Below are 17488 nucleotides of genomic sequence, written 5' to 3'. Positions count from 1 at the left end.
ACCTAATGGAAGTCATCAAGCAGACTGAGGTCCCTGGAGTAGGTGCTGGGGCACAGTCCCAAATTTGATATCAACTCAGCATGAGGTCTTTTGTTTCCTGTCAGTAAGGTGCCAGGGGGCATTTGTCATCCTCCTTTAGAAGCAGTCAGCCTAATTAAATCAATAGTTATTTAAACCAAGTATAAAGACAGATTATCAATTAAATAAATACATAAATAAATGTACTCCATATTTGAGTAAGAGATATCACCTTTACTCCCAATGGTCATTAAAATCCCAGGTGAAAGAACTTAAATTTTTTTAGAATTTTCCAAATTGTTATAAAATCATACACTTATATACAATATGTATATATTTGTGGTATTTAAGTATGTTATTTGTATAGTATATCAATACTTATATATTAATACTTATATTTTATGTGTATTATAGATATGTATTACATTTATACAATTAATAAATTTTTTTATTGGGAATTTTTCAAATGATTACATCCTAACCCTAGCTTAAACTCTGTTAATTTAAGTTTGTGGATCGCAAGTATCACCTTAAGGAATAGGTTTTATGGGAGGCACTGAGGAAGAAAATTCACCAAATTTTATTTATACCATTTGCATGTATAAGTATCTAACCACGAATCCCACTATTATATATAATTATAATTCACCAATAGAAAATACAATGCAAAAAAAAAGGAAAAGGTTTTATTAAATTTATAATTGTGACCTCATCTTACATTGAAGGGTGCTAGAAGAAGTCTGTTTCTCTATGTGGTGGTGTCAGTTTCTGATTTTCCTCAAGTTCTCCTTTATGAAACTCTGCTTTAGAAGTGTGTTTTAGAGCTAAGTATTAGAGGAAAGCCAGAAAATATCATACTTTTTCATTAAAGATAGAGAAAATTGTGTAACTGATCATGTTTTGCTAGTTTGCTTTGATTGCTGAGTGCTTTAGAACCTAATGACCAGCCAATCTGTAGCAACCATGTGTGTTCTTATTTTAAATTATTTTTTCCAAATCTGCACATTACAATTTGATTTATAATTTAACTTATCCCAGTAGTTTTTTATTTTATATTTTACTACATTTTCTGGTTTTTTTTTTCCTTTGAATTCCTTTTGTAACAAATTAACACAAATTTAGTGGCGTAAAACAGTACAGATTTATCTTATAGTTCTGGAGGTCAGAAGTCCAAAATGGTTTTACTGGACTAAATTCAAGGTGTTGACAGGGCTCTTTCTTTGGAGGCTTCAGGAAAATCCCTTTCTTTGCCCTTTTCAGCATCTCAAAGGCATCTACATTTCTGAGCTGTGGAAAGCCAGTCATGTATCACCTCCACAGCTGTCCCAACTCCGACCCTGACACTTCTGCCTTCTTCTTTTAGTTACAAGGACTCTGTCATTCTTATAAGGGTCAGCCTGCCATCTGAAATCTTTAAGTCAATCGTGTCTGCAGTCCTTCTTGCCATGTGAGATAACCTTTGCTGAGGCTACAACGTGGACTTTTCTGGGGAACCATCATCTGCCCAGCACATCTTTCCCTACCTTAATCTTTTTGTAGAATGAGGCTAGGCAAATAAATGGATATCTTTAAACTGAGAGCTTTGTCTTTTCAGATTTTAGTTGGTGTCTTGTTTTAATATTTTAATTTAGAAAATTATAAAAATACCAGAGGGATACATTGACTATAACAATAGTTCACTCTGTATCTTATTGTCAAGGGTAGAACATGGGCTCCTTTGTATTGAGCTCAATTTGGTGAAGATTCAAGGTCTTGATTGTAGAGAGCATTTGGGAAGTGTCATTGTTTTGCTTTGGAGCTGCAATTTGGTTTAAGTATTCAAATCTTTAATACAGTGAATAGTTATAAATTAATATCCATATTTTGAGGGCTTTGCATTAATTCCCAATTGTGACAGAAGGACTGTTTATTGTTAGTACCAGTGAAGGTGCTTTATAAACTGTTAATTGTATGAAACAAACATTGATTTAGAGGAGTGTTTCTGATATTTTGTATTAATTACTTTGTATTAATTCTCTATCACTATGCTACACTTATTATTTCTAATTTCAAGATATTTTATTCAGAATCATTGTGGGCTTCATTTGCGTTCCTACTTTTGAATAATTGTGCTTTTTTGTTGTTGTTGTTGTTTTGTTTTGTTTTTTATTGAAGTGGCTGGATGGCAAAGAAATAGAGCGTTCAGAAAGGATCCAGGCATTGCAAAACTATCCAGTGGTTGAGCAGCAAGTCCGAGAGCAGGAAAAAGCTTACTGCCTCAGAAGAGCCAAAGACAAAGAGGAGGCCCAGAGGAAGCTGGAGGAGCAGCAGGACAAGGAAGACAGGAGGAGGCGGAGGGACCCAGGCTTTGACGGGCGTGGGTACACAGACATCCACACTGCTCCGTAGGTCAATCCTGGCTTTGCTTCTAGTTAAGTCTTATTAGGCCAGCCATCTGTGTCCTCTCCCCAAGGTGTTCACAGTACCACTTACATTGCAGAAGATTAATTTGAAGAATAAAGTATGATATAATTTTGGAGGGGGAAATGGAACATCTCATAGTTCATGACAGTTCTAGGAGGCTCTCTTCCCTTAGAGAAAAATGTCTCTTCTAACTAGCAACTTTAATTTGCATCTAAAATTATCCTCAGAGAAATCTGTATAAAAGATTTACAGGAAAGATGAATTAACAGGTGTACTTTGATTTATAAAGTAGGAATATCTTAGAAAAGTTAAATGCAAATCAAGTGCTAATAAATTGAATAATTCTGATTGCATCACAAAACATTCTGTTTTGTGAATTATATGATGAATATACTTTTAATGAGATTAATAACCCTCTAATTGATCTTTTTTTATGAATCTGATTTTTTCATGCGATTTAAGTGAATTGAAACTGAAGTCAGTTGATTGGATTCCAGACAGTGAAAGCTTTAAATATTTAGATAACAGATTCTCTTATAACTCAGAAAATATGATTATAAAATATTTCAGAGATAGGCAAATGTCTTAAAAGTAATTGGATAGGAAGCTATAATTCCACTACCCAAGTTGATAAATGACAATTGTTTATGTTTGCTTTGCATCTTTTTGAAAGAACAGTGAAATGCCATTAAGAGAGTTATAAGCGTGCTGAGAATCCAGTTCTTTCCTTCAGGTGTCTGCCATCCTGAAGTTGGTATATATTTGATATACATTGACCTCATTATATTTTTGATGCCCTTAAAACATGATTCTGGCTCTTTAAACAAGAGCAGTTTGTGAGTGAGTGTGCATGTATTTGGTATGAATGGCATCTTTCTGTAGCTTTGCTTTTTGTTCAACATGTTTTTGGGATCTGTGCCGAAGAAGACAGGTGAAACTAATTCATTCATCCTAATTATGGAATAACAAACATTTCATTGGATGAATAAATTCTAATTTATTCTAGAGATAATATTCAAAATATTTAGCAGCCAGTGGTTCTCTGGCCCTGGCAGATCAGAATGCACACGGCTTTAACAGACTGAGGCCCTACCAGTGAGTGCCAGCTGAGCAGCCCTGGAGCAGCCGTCCCTCTGTGCGTGGTCACTTGCATTGTTTGCCCTGCTCCATTTTCTCAGACAACGTTGCACACATTTCCTTGTGAAGATATCAAAGTTTGTCTGGGATATTGAATAGAAACACTGTTACAAATAAGTTATGACATATTTTCAACTTATATGTATTGCCAAAATGTTTTCCAAACTTAAGCTCATCTATCAGCAATATAGGAAAGCTCTCATAACATGAGATTTTAAAATATGGTCAACAAAGTTTGTTATTAAATAGCACCTAATTTTTTAACCTAATTGGCATTTGTAAAATCAGAATGAATTTGAATTATCTTCTCATATGTTTATATCCATTCATATTTCCTCCATCCTTGTCTTTTGCTTATATTAAATAAGTTGCAAGTTTTTTCTTCCTGATTTATAGTTTTTTTATGTTCTGAATACAAATTCTTTACACATACCTTCTCCCAGTCTATCTTGTGTCTTTAATTATAAATGCTTCTACTTGTAGAATTAAAAAATATGAATATACTCAAACTTATTTTTTCCTTGTTTTTAATGGAATCCGCCTTAACCCCAGCGTCATCTCTGACTATCTGGAATGAGCCTTTGTTGGCACTGAGGGTAGGGTGCTCCATGCTCCCTGGATAGGAAGCCCGCGCTCCTCACCACTTATTAAGATGCTCTTTTCCCCACTGATAAGAAGTGTCGTCCTCACCAGGTCCTTCTAAACCTGGGTGTACTTCTGGTGCCCCTTGGCTGCTGCATAGCAGCCCCTCCACTTGATTTGAATTTCTCTGAATATATAGTGAATCTTGTATTTGACAGGAGATACTCTCATTTTTTCAAGATGATCTTGGCTGATCTTCGTTCTTTACCCTTCTGCATGAATTTTAGCATCCACTAATCAAATTTCCCCCAAACCCCTAGTGGAACTTTAACTGGAATTGCTTTTAATTTAATTAGCGCAAAGTTGACATCTTCATGGTATTGATCCTTTCCTTGCTGAACTTTGGAATTGTTCTTTGTTTATTTAGATCTTCTTTTGAGTCTTTCACTAAGGTTTTAAATTTTCCATATAAAGGTATTACATCATCTTTCATTAGATTTATTCCTAAGAATCTTGTAGAATAGAATAAAAAAATACAATTGGTTTTTATTGATGTATAAAGAGACAAATGATTTCTGGATACTGATGCTGTATTAAACAGTCTTGCTGACCTCCTTAAAAGTTGCAGTAGCCTATAGGATAAGCTGAGTTTTCTGTGTTAAAAAAATGAAACTACATAGTTTATAAATAGCAACTTTAAAAAAGTTTTTCAATCCTTCTGCCTCCGCTTTATTATTATTATTATTATTTTTTTTTATGGTATCCAGGAAGATCTTCAATATGGGATAGATCAACAGAAGTAAGAAGGGGTATCGGTATTTCATTCCCAACTTAAAAAAAATGCTCTTGGGGTGTGGTTGTGACTCAGTGGTTGAGTGCTTGCCTAGCAGGTATGAGGCACTGGGTTTGATCCTCAGCACCACATATAAATAAATAAATAAACAAATAAATAAATAAATAAATAAGCAAGCAAACAAACAAACAAACAAATAAAGGTATTGTGCTCATCTATAACCAAAAAATTAAAAAAAAAAAACATTTTCAATTCCTTGTCATTAAGTAAAATGATTTCTTTGTAGTTTGGTAAAGTTTCCTTTATGCAGTACGAGGTATTGAGGCCAGGGCCTCCCAGAGGGAAGGCGAGCCTTCTACCACTGAGCTACATCCACAGTCTAGTTTTGTATTTTATTTTATTTTTTAAACAAGGTCTCACTAAGTTGTCAGGGCTGTCCTCGAATCTGCTGTCTTCCTGTCTTAGCCCCCAGAGTAACTGGCATGAAGAGCTTTAATCATCACATACATTGAATTTTTATTGAATGCATTCCCTATATCTATTGAGATAATCATGTTTTACAGTTAGTGTGTTGAATCACATTAGTAGATTTTCAAATATCAAGTTATCCATGAATTTCTAGAATAAACACACTTTATCTATAATATGTTTATTAGTGCATTTTTACATTATTTTTATTAATACTTTATTGATGCGTTTGAGCCTGTGTTCGTAAGTGAGTTTATACTATTAGGTCCTTTTCTCACTGTATTTTTTCCTGGTTGTTTTGCTTCAAGGTTATAATAGGCACATACATTTATTGGAGATCACTTGCAAATCTTGGTTTATAAAAACTCACACAAATTGAAATTCATCCTTTCCTTATATTTTAGTAGAAACTTGTAGCTGAGCTTCTTGCAGATGCTTATCTGCTTCCCCCGCAAGGCTGGCTGGTCCTTCACCACCTTCACCCCATCCAGCCTATAGGAGCAAAGCCTGAGTGTCCTGGAGGGGCCTCCCTGGACTAGTGAGTCATTGGCTAGCTAGGGAGGAGCAGCAGGGTGCTCCTCTTGCCAGGATAGAGATTCTGAGACTTAAGCACAAAAAGTGAACATGCACCTCTCACCTCCGGAGGGCATTAGTGGGAACACTCACACTGAGAGCATTTCTCAGGCCAAGGATCTGAGACTGTCCCACAGGCCAAGTACAAGTGGTGGAAGGAGCCAGGTGGGACTGTCGTAAAGGGATGATGCCCAAGAGGGCGACGACGGTGAGAAACTGTGAGGTGAATCGCCAGTGGCATAAGCTGAGGAGTTGTCACAGGAGTTGACCAGCCAGGCGATCTGGTCCATTGACTGTTTTTGTCAGGGAGCAATGCCTGGAGGACTCTCCTGGTTAGTCTAAGAACAACAAAGCTGCTGGCAAGGCAGAGAAGCCAGTGTTGGGACCAGCCCCTGGGAGAGCAGCAATGGAGAGGTTGTAACAGCAGTGGCCACAGGAAAGACGCTCACCAACTTCCCCCATCCATCCTGCTAAGCCCAGAACCTGGAGGCAGGGGACCCCAAAGACCCCAGTGAGCTAGGACACAGGAGTGAGGAATAGAGGAGCAGTGAGGGATGGAGTAGCCGGTAGGCATCTCCCAGGGCCAGGTGGAGGGGCGGGGGTGCTGGGAGAGGGAGGTAAGTCTGAAGCTTTCCTTGAACTGTGTATCTTTGAATACCTTTTAGCAGACAAGAGACTCTTGTTGAGAGTGCAGATAGGACTGTGGGATCTGCGAATGGTTCAGAAGAAGGTTCTGAGAGAGCAGGTTTGGAGCGGGTGGTCAAAGGGGAATTTTTTTCTTCAAACCCTGATGTGCTTGGTCTGCTCCATCCATCAGTCAGCTACGTATATGATGTGTGTTTTGCCTTTGAAGATTTATGTTTCTTAGCTGACATTTCTGATAGTTTTTCTTAAATTCAGTTATTTTTCTAGTTTTTTTTTTCCTACTATTATTTTAGATTGCAAAGGTGAAAGTCGACCAAGTAGTCACTTTCCAGGAAGAAGTCACTTAAGTAAGGTTCCAATATTTTAGTATAACAATTAGCTAGAACATTAGGTCCCCTTCATAGATTGTTTTCAGTACCATAAAGAATTATAGAAAGTGTCTACTTTCAGTGATTTATATTATTTTACTTATTAAGATACCTTGTTGCATTTTATAATATGTAAAGAAGCTAAGCATAATTTTATTCTATATTCCATTTATAGTATTTAAATTTCATGTTCCAATGTTTTGGGATAATCCCTTGAAAAAACATCTTAGTTCATCTCAGATCAACCAAGCAAACTTTTTATGTTATCTCATTTCAGTTAAAACAACAAAATCAATATTTACTGAGTACTTACTATTTGAAATACTTGGTAATAAAAGCTTCAGGTAACTTTTTCATTTAATATCAGTTTCTAACAGAGTATATATTCCAGGAAGAGGCAAGAGACCATACCCAGTGAACATTCTTGGAATGAGGTCACTTTCCCTCCACTAGAATAGACTCATCTCCTGACAGCAGTGTCCTGCTCTGTCTTTACTGGAACCCTGTCTCTGATGCCTGGCACTCAGGAGATTCCCAACCAATATTTCTTGAGCTTGTGTTGAATGGATGCTAGTATCACATGTAATACCCATTCCGTGATGTATAGAGACACTGTTTGATTCTCGGACAGTCCACAAACAGGGATAAAAGAGAAATCAGGGAACCATCCCCACATTAAAGTCATAAAATCAGAAGTTAACCCTGAAAAATAAAGCAAGCAGAGGCCACACCACAGAAAGCCTTGTGTTTCCTTCAAGAAAATTTTGGAGGTAGAAGATCATTAAAGGACCTGGAAGTAATTGGAGCAGCGTGGGAGGGTGGCATTGATGGCTGCAGCTCTGCAGGAGAGGTGATGGCTCCGCTCAGTGATGCTTGCCTGTCATCAGAACCCCTGCAAAATACGCCAGGATACCTGGGCCCCACTACAGATTTACTGAAGGCACTGTGATGGGGGCCAGGCAGCTGGACTGTTTAACAAGGCCTCCCAGGTAGCATATCACCAGGATCATGAGCCCTCGAATCTGATACAACATGTTCTGAGGATAGAGGACCAGGGCCTGTCTCAGTGCTGTGAAAGTATGTCCTCCAACTTGGCTTAGACCCTCTGAGACACATTGTCAGTCAAAGGCAACAAGCTGATGAGGAAAAATCGGTGTATAAGATATTTAAGGGGCAGCATTAAGGATGAAACTCATAGGTCCATTTTTGGTCTTACGTGCTCTGTACTTATTGGACTTTCCTAGCCCATCTTCTTCAGAGACCATAGACCACTTCCAGGCACCAGAAACACAAGAAGAGGAATACAACAAAAAGAAATTGAATGAAAGTGAAGATGACCTGGAATTCTGGAATAAACCTTCCTTGTATACTCCAGAATCTAGATTGGAAACTCTTAGACATGTGGAAAAACAACGAAAAGATCAGGAAAAATTAAGGTATTCCATTTTTTCCCTTATCACCAGGAGTTTGGCAACACTCTTACGTTATATTTTCATAATTACACATTATTTTATCCATCAGGTGTTAAGCCTTTGTTAGCTCTCACACAAAGATTTTGCTTTTCCTACACACAGCATTTTATTGAATTGTATTGACTTACATTCATTAACATCTAAATACCTTCTTTAGAACATCACAAATTATGAAATTTCAGGTTTTATTTGTATGTCTTTAGCTTTTTAAACCATTTATATGTCTGCTAAGTATGGGTTAGGTTAGAAATACACGTTATCACGGTACAGAGGAAAATGTTGTTTTGTGAGATGAACGAGCTCCTTTGAGTCTATTCTATTAATTTTCAAAATGAAGAATTAAAATTACTTTCATTTTTTATTTTTATGATACAACTTTTTAGGATATTTAACAGTATGATTCCACTTTTGATGTGTTTAGATAAACTTTGATGATTTGCTAGAAGTTAGGATGCTTAAGCTGTTATTTTCAGAGTACTTTTTCCGAAGATAGGCCTGACCTATGTCATCCTATTTCACGTGATTGCTTAAGTCTAATGTGTAAAATATTTTTAAATGATTTTTAAAAATAATACTTCTGGGAATACTTGTAATGCACAAGCTTGAGAATATGATCAATTAGTTCTGAAATATAGTAATCTACATGGCAATGAGATGAATTAGACACAATATATCCCCTATGATTATAAAGCTTTTTCATTAGTAAGAAACACAGGATGGTGCAACAGTAGAGAATCATGTTTTATATAAATCACTTATTTGTAAAACATGGCATTTTGTATGTGGAGAGGTCACCATTGCTCTGGGAAGAGCACTGGAATAACATCAGAAAATGTTGCGACCTGGTCATTGGTTCTCTCTGTGATGTTGGCAAGTACCTTCCTTCTCATTTGTTAAGCAAGGCTTATTCCACCTGTTTTACCACCCACTGTGCAGTTAAGAGAATCAGATAAACCCTTTGCACACTTCAGAGTCACTTGAAACAGAATGTGTGTATGTGGTATTTCTAACATATCTACCCCGTTCCACATGCACACACGTGTGCATGCACATGTTTATATGTGTGTGTGTGTGTGTGTGTGGGGTGTAATCTGTATAGTATTGAGCCTGAAATCAGCAGAATTGTTTTTCTCTCTGACACCTAAAAGAGCTGGGCTGAGCTGGATGGAGGGATGAATCTCTCTGCTTAGTGGACGGTAGTCTGCCCAATCCATGGGCCCGTGGACATGTGTCTCTTTGGTCTCCTGGTATTTTCACCAGCTGGGGAAAGGCAGGGACCAGGCCAGCCTCTCATCCTAATTCAGCTCTTGTCCAGAGTGTATCGGGTGAAGCCAGATATTTCTGGATACTCTTTAATTGTCCTGAGTCATTGAAATAGTAGCTTAATTAGATCTGGAGGCTCAGTTTAAGATGCAGAAGAATGTGAGTGAATTTTTAAATAAAGTTGGCTGACGCAGAATCTCTATTAAAAGGACAATAGAAATTCAAGGCCCACAATTGCCTACAATCCCATCATCTCAACAAATTTTTCCATTTCATCTTCTAGATCTTGTCCACATGTGCCCTATTGAAGTTTTTAAAAATATTTTTTCAGTAATTTTTAAAAATAAAAATAACAGACTAAATTTACTTCACGTATTCCATAAATATTCCCCTTTCTGCTCTTTCCTTTTCCTCCTCTCCCAAAGTTAACAGACTTGGGTCAATGCCACCACACATTTTCCTCCTTCTATAATTGTGTAAGTCATCTCTGCAAATGTAGGACTTGGGGTCTTTAAAAAAACAGAAGACTTATATTTTATGTATTTGTTCTAAATACATCGTGAACGCTTTTGTGGGTTGCTATGGAAAGAGCAAACCCATTTTTAATAGCTGTAAGATAGTTCATAGTGTGAATGTGCCATGATGGACCCAATCACTCCTCCAGTGGTAGACATCCACAATAGTTCTGGGTTTTGCCACTACAAATAATGCTTTGAGAAATGTCTTTTTATATAGATCCTATGTAATGGTAATTTTTATGTCTGTAGAATGGATTCTACTTGGTGTTTTAAAAATTATACTTTTAACTGAAGCAGAAGCTCTACACACAAATGGAGAATTGACAGTTATCTGGGTAAATCATGCATAAAATAAGACTCATTTAAATATTCATGGGCATTTCATCAAAAAGAGTCTTCTTCCCCCATTCAAATTATCTGGCAAATTGTCTTGGTCACATTTTTGCTTTGCAGATTTAGATACAACCATATACAAAATCTGGTTTGATTTTTAATTCCCAGCATAGAATTAAAGGAATTGACTTCATAAGTGAATTGTTGGTGTGTTTATATATATGGTGAATTTTTCTTAAACTGTTTCACAAAAACATATTAATTGATTTTATGCTCTCTTTATTTATTTTCCCTTCCCCCACTGCCTCCTGTTCCCACCTTCCCCCTATTAAGTGAAAAAAAGAAGAATGTGAAACCGGCCCGGACTTTGATCACTGAAGATGGGAAGGCCCTGAATGTCAATGAGCCCAAGTGCGTGAGGACAGGGCAGGACCTGGGGAGGAGACACTGGTGGGTGGTGGTCATGATGGCTTCAGTGACAGGTTTGCTTTGCTAAGAATAAATTGACCACTCTTAACGAGTTGGATGAGTCTAATAATAATGTCATTTTGTGTATATTTAAAAGCCAAACATCTATTATGTTTTCAAGTAATTTTCTTGATATCCAGCAAATGACCTTGCCATATGGAATCTTACTTATTTATGTATCCCATGAAATTTTGGACTACATACAATTTTATGCCTGAAAATTGCCACTGTGCTGTTATTGTTTTTTTATGAATTTTTAAATTCTGCCATGAACAAGCTGGCTGAGAATACTTACAATTCTCCTTTACCTCTACATTATCCTCTGGAACACATCTGCAAATCATTCGAGAGCCAGGGATAGAAATTGGAATAAATATCTCAATAAACTTAATTAGAGAGGAAAACTATTCAAGCTGGGAATCCTCAAGTCTAATCACATCTGATCTACTCTGTCTGTCTGCAAGTTGGAAAGGAGAACGTGGGCTGAAAGGCCTTGCAGAGCCTAAACAGAGATCAGCAAGCCTGTGGACCAGATCCCGTCCGCTTCGTCTCATTAGTCCAAGCCTATTTGCGTCCATCATCTAATTTGCTGTTATTACCGTGAGGGAGGCAGAGTGTGGCGTGGCTCCCGGGCATCGCTCATTCTCGTGGCAATCCTGGATGGTAGGCAGGGTTTCTTTTTCACGGCTCCTAAGCCTGAGCTTCAGAGGTGAAGTGACTCGCCTGAGTTCACACAGCCGTCCAGGGTGAGTCTGATGTGCCACCCGTGCTCACCCAGTTCTGGTGATTGCCATGGTTGAGTATCCAGTGCCCACCACACATACACCTTCTTTATCCAGCCGACAGGAGTGCAGGTCCGGATAGGCCGGGCATTGCAGGCAGGCAACGCTGGGACAGGAGCTGCTTTGTGGAGCTAAAAAGTCCACTGAGACCCCTCTGTGGACCCCCAGTGAGACCACCACTCTTCTCACACTGACCACCGAACCTGCCCCTGAAACCAGTGTACTTAGGAAGAGTCCCTGAAGAACTGATCACTCACCATCTCCCTCTACTACTGCCCAGTTCCTCGTGGTCACTGTCCTCCTCCCGGACATTGCCATCACTATATTGATGTAAAATAACAAACATACGACGCAGAGTCCCTGCTTTCCCTTCCACTACCCCCCACCCTCATGTGCCTGGTCTCTCCCACCATTCTGCCTCTCCCTGAGAAACACCCACCCGTTGGCTGACCGAAGCCTGGGGTGTGTCCTGGATTCTCCTCTGATCAGTGAACCTCAGGAGCCCTTCCTGCAGTGAGCCGAGTCTCACTGCTCCTGGTCGCCTCATCACTACCCCCTAGGAGAAGGCAGCACTCCCTCTTGCCTAGACAGTTCCAGAAGCTTGTTAAGTAGTGGGCGTGGTTTGTGTGTTGGCCTCCTACAATCTGTTCTTGTCGGTTCTTGTCGGTGGAGTAATGCAGGCAGGAGGGCACCCACTCCCTTAAGGAAAAGCCCTAGAAAGTGCCACTGGACACATTCCCTAACTGTGTAAATCACATGACCACACCTGAGTTCATGGGGCAGGAAGGTGTAGGCTTCATTCTTTAAGCCACTTGCCTAGGGGTTCTGTTGCCAGGGACAAAGGGGGGGCAGAAAGTGAGGATGAAGAGCAACCTCTCTGAAAGTGACTTTCAGTGACATTCTCTTAAGGGAGAGTTTTCAAGCTGGCTGGCTGGGGAATTGAGGAACAAGCAGTCCACCTAGAAGGGACAGGACATAAAAAGGCTCCTGTTTGGGACAAGGAATGCACAGGTCATTTGAGACACTGAAGAGGTCTGTATGGCTGGACCTTTGGGAGCAATGAGAGGGCCCGCCCCAGCGACCACTGCTGGCAGCCACATCTGCAGTTGTTTTTTTCCAGACAATTTAGTTTTGGGTTCTTAGTTGGATAAGTGAGGGGCTCAAAAGAAAATTGAATTGCTAGGGAATTGTGGGTAGAGTGTTAACAGCGTGGAAGTTCTACCCGTGACTCAGTCTAGTCCTGTTGAAAGACCTACAGTCCTGAAATCCTGCCTCTGTTTCTTCATCCATAAAATGGAGTAACAAAAGACTGGCAGCATTTCCACCTTCCCAGGGCAAAGGAAAGGTCAGTCACAAAAGAAGGGACAAGTGGCAAGGGAAAGAAAGACGACAGCGCTCTTGAAACCCAAGGAATAGGGTGTCGGATAAAGGACTGCAAATGTCCCATTTAAGTTTCCCTAAATAACTTCAGTGCTGTAGGTGGCTTCCAGCAAACTTGGATGAAATGGGAAAGAAAACTTTAGCCACCAGATGTCTCCATCTCTGCACCAAAGCTAATTTTTTGCATGTCATTTACCTTAAGAGTCTCACGTGTAAACAACGCGAAGTAAGTGATTTATTGACGTGTTGTACGTTTCTGTTGATACTTAAAAATAAATATGGCTATTTTACTGTCCAACTACCAAAGTAGGCTTGTAATTGGAGAATTTTATTAAATTATTATCCAATTTACTCTTGATTACGTGGTGAGGTCACCAGCACAGTAGCTGAAGGACTTCTCCAAATGTGTTATATTTTAGACTTGACTTCTCTTTGAAAGATGATGAAGAGCGTAACCAGATCATCGTGGACTTGGCTGTCTACAGGTAAACCAGTTCCTTATGCACTTATCTCATGGCATTTCCTTGCTTGCATTCTCAGGAGCAGACCTTTGAGTTCCGAAACATTTGGAAATGGAATTTGGTTTGCCACGTGGTTAAATGGAAAAGTTCATTTTTCAAGACAGAATTTACTGTGATTTTTTTTAAAGCATGAAAATGAAAGGAAAAATCAGTGAATCCACAGTCCCATGACTATCAACTCGGGAACACCCCAGAGTCAGGTGATTCGCAGAGCTTTGCTGTGTTCTGATGCTGCTGCGGTGGGGACCTCTCTGCTCTTAAGACTGCCACTTCACTTCAATAGTCCTCTGTGTTTTTCCCAAACACTTTGACATAATAATAAGCTGCAGGTGGTCAGGCCCCTCCTCGGGCACACCTGGAGACCTGAGGCTGATCACCAGGGAGCTTGCCTGTCCCTCCTGCCTCCCCCTGGTCTCACTGATGCTTTATTCCCGAGGGCAGGTGGCCAGGGTGTCCTGCTTGCCTCTCGTCACCACAGCAGAGCATCCTTCCTCTCTTCTTCCTAAGACGCCATGGCTTTGACCCTCTGCCCTCAGCCCGTAGTACCCCTCCTTGTCACAAGTCACATTGCCTCCTTCCTTGAGGGTCACTTCAGGGTCCACTCACACGCACGTCCTCTGCCTGCACTGCTGACATCCTCAGTGTCCTTGTGACTTGTAGCCTCCTGTCCTCCAGCCACCTGATCAGATGTCACCTTATGGAGAGGTGGCCTGCCCCACTGTCTGACTCAAACAGGAGCTAGCCCTGCCCAGCGCTCTCCCCACCTCTCCTGCTTTGGGTTCCTATCTGACAAATCGACCTGTGTCTTAACAAAGCTGAGGTCAGGGCAGGAGCTTTGTTCTGCCTGTTCATCTCCAGCACCGAACTAGTCAGTGCCTGGCACCTCTTGGTTGGCACCTCATGGCCTCCACAAATATGTTAGAATGAGGGACGAGGGCGGTCAGGGGGTCAGTGAATGTGGGTGAGTGTCATTGGTGACATTAGAGGACGTGCCCTGTTCTACTGAACTTCCCGGTAACCCTGGGAGGGAGGAGGAGCTGCTGACCTGGAACTACCCAGGAGCGGGTACATTGTCACAGGGTGAGTCTCAACAAAGCAAATCGTGGCTTCAGAAGTCAGAACATAAATCCTTAGGTCTTTGCTTGTTTAATGGTAGTAAAATAGGTAGAACTTAAACTTCATCTTTTCAACTGTTTCAAAGCACAACTCGGGGTATTTAGTGTGTGCCCAATGTTGTATAATCACCAGCATGGTCTAGCTCTGGAACGTTTTCCTTACCCTTGAAGGAAACCCCATATTCTTTAAGCAGTCACTCTTGGTTTCTTGACCAGTTCTGTTTCTTGGATCTGCCTGTTCTGGATAGTTCATATGAATGGAGTCATACAACACACAGCCTGTGTGAGAGTTTCTTTTACTCACCAAAATGTCTTCAAGGTCCATCCCTGTTGTAGCATGTATCAAATACCTCCTTCCTTTTACTGGCCAAATAGTATTCCATTGTGTGGATAGATGACACATTTCTGTCTATTCACCAGCTGAGGGACATTAGCATGGTTTTCACCTCTCGTTTTGTGAATGGGAGCTGTGTTTCCCACTCCCCATACCCACCAACCACTTGCTGCCTGTCACCTGTTTTTAATGAGTTTCCAGTGCTTTCCCAGCTGCTTCATGTCCTCTAACACTACAGCTCCCCAAGCAGCCGTCTCTGTTGGGTTTCGTTAAGTGTTCACGATTTCATCCTTTGATCCTTTCTACTTTTAGGGGTTTTTTTCCTTTCTGCAGTTTAATGGTACACACAGCCCCTTCATTTGTGGCTCTGTTGGCTGCTGTCTATTCAGAAGTAAAAAATAAAAAAATAAAATAACAGTTTCCTGCATGGCTGGGGCTGGGGCTCAGTGGTAGGGCGCTTGCCTTGCATGTGTGAGGCCCTGGGTTCCATCCTCAGCACCACATGAAAAATAAATAAATAAGTAAATAAAATAAAGGTATGGTGTCCATCCACAACTAAAGTATATATATAAAGGTTTCCACAGTGGAAACTTTCCTCTTCCCCACGTCTGATTTTCAGGGTGGTGTCTTTCTCCTATATAGTAAACCCCTTCTATTCTCATGATTCTGTCTAATGACGTACATTTAAATTCTTTATTATCTTGGCTCATGAGAATGTACATGAAGTTAAATTCATTCAGTCATGTATCCTTCCTGGCTTTACTCAGCAGTTATCTGTAGAAACTTAGAGAATGCTGGGCTAGGAGAGATGGTAAGGATATTCTAGTTAACGTCAAAGTTCCCCTATGGCTGGGAAGGAGGATAGTAAGAGACATCTAACGAGTCTTACAGAAGGAGAAGAGAGCTCGTAATGCTGTGTGGGGTCTGTGGTTGGTGGAGGGGGCTGGTCGGGGACGTTGCTGACATGGGCAATGATAACTGAAGTCTGAGAAGTAGCTTGCTCTACAAAGAACTGGTAGAAGATCTTTTCAGACAGAGAAGGGTCCTGCAGATAGGAACAGACGAACATGTTAGGGGGCCCTAAGCATGGGCAACATTATACATTAAGTTGTAAGAGACCTTGTTTCTATTTTTATTATTATGAAATTATTTTATGAAATCACATAGAGTGCTACTTCATTAAGTATAGATAGGCACCGTGCACATGCCTTCAGGAATTCTTAGGGGGAGGCATGATCAGTAGCTTCACTGTACAGACGAGGAAACTGGGGTTTTGAGGGGTTAGGAACTAGAACCCAGGTAAGGAAGCAGGAAGCCATGAAGTCAATTCCCACAAGGCTGTGTGACTCCAAAGCCTGGGCCTGCAACCCCCATATTGACTTACCTTCCTTAATGTTGGTGTTTTTTGAATCATTGCTGTATGTTCTAATGTCCTCTATCAGTATTTTAAAATATATTACAGATAATTATTTAGTTAAACCACTTATTTTAATGAGTAATGTGAAATAGAAGTCTTCCATTTGCTCATGAGAAAAAGAAAATGTGGCCACCTGATCTTGGGGTCCCTGTCATCACCGGCAGCAGGATGTCCTTTGAGGGAGGAAGCATGCTTGTTTTCCAGGGGAGGTGGTCCCAGCACAGCTGCAGAACAGCTGCAGGTCCGGAGAGGGTCTGAGCAGGCAGCACTGTGGCTGCAGGCCCAGGCCCAGTGGATTCAGCACTCCTGTCTCTTTGAGTTGCAGGGGCTTAAAATAAAATATTCATGAAAGCACATGGCAAGCTGTTTTTGGCAAACCTCTGGTTTTTTAGACCTCAGATATTTTTGGGTTAGGGGCAATCAATGCCAAGTATACTTATAGGTCTGAAAATGAAATTGCTGATATATTGGAATTCCTCTGTTCTAGGGATTAATTAAAAACTAATTTTTAAAGAAATGTTTAGCATGGAGATTTTAAATTTTCTTCACTTAAAATGGGCTTAAGTGTGAATTTGTATTTGTACTTATTTAAACTTACTGTTTTTGGAAACTATAAGATTGGGTCTGTTTGGTTTTGCAGGTATATGGACACCTCTTTAATCGAGGTTGACGTGCAGCCAACTTATGTGCGAGTAATGGTCAAAGGAAAGGTAAGTGGAACCCTGGGACTCTTAACAGTATTAAAAGATAAGCCTTAAACTGAGCTGTGTTGCCTCAGAATTTGCAAATATTAGTGGGAAAAAAAGCAGAGTACTATTTTTTTTTATGCCATGGGAATGGTATAAAGTGCAAATGAGTGCTGACCATTGCATAGCTTGAGACAATGAGCCCTGTAACT

General features: G+C 40.1%; 1 protein-coding gene across 2 annotated transcripts in view; it reads left to right on the top strand.

The window, feature by feature from the left end:
- Window positions 1–17488, top strand: part of Dnaaf11 (dynein axonemal assembly factor 11) — an 85251-nt gene that overhangs the window by 28315 nt on the left and 39448 nt on the right. For both annotated transcript variants that reach the window (XM_048802136.1, XM_048802135.1), the window contains 5 exons: window positions 2173–2402; window positions 8232–8423; window positions 10907–10984; window positions 13623–13688; window positions 17231–17300. In XM_048802136.1, the coding sequence (XP_048658093.1) occupies window positions 2173–2402; window positions 8232–8423; window positions 10907–10984; window positions 13623–13688; window positions 17231–17300 (636 nt within the window). The remainder of the gene's footprint in view (window positions 1–2172; window positions 2403–8231; window positions 8424–10906; window positions 10985–13622; window positions 13689–17230; window positions 17301–17488) is intronic.

The sequence above is a fragment of the Marmota marmota genome, unplaced genomic scaffold (genome assembly GCF_001458135.2).
Source record: "Marmota marmota marmota unplaced genomic scaffold, marMar, whole genome shotgun sequence".
In the NCBI taxonomy this organism is placed as follows: Eukaryota; Metazoa; Chordata; class Mammalia; order Rodentia; family Sciuridae; genus Marmota; species Marmota marmota.
This window is presented reverse-complemented; position numbering and strand designations above follow the sequence as displayed.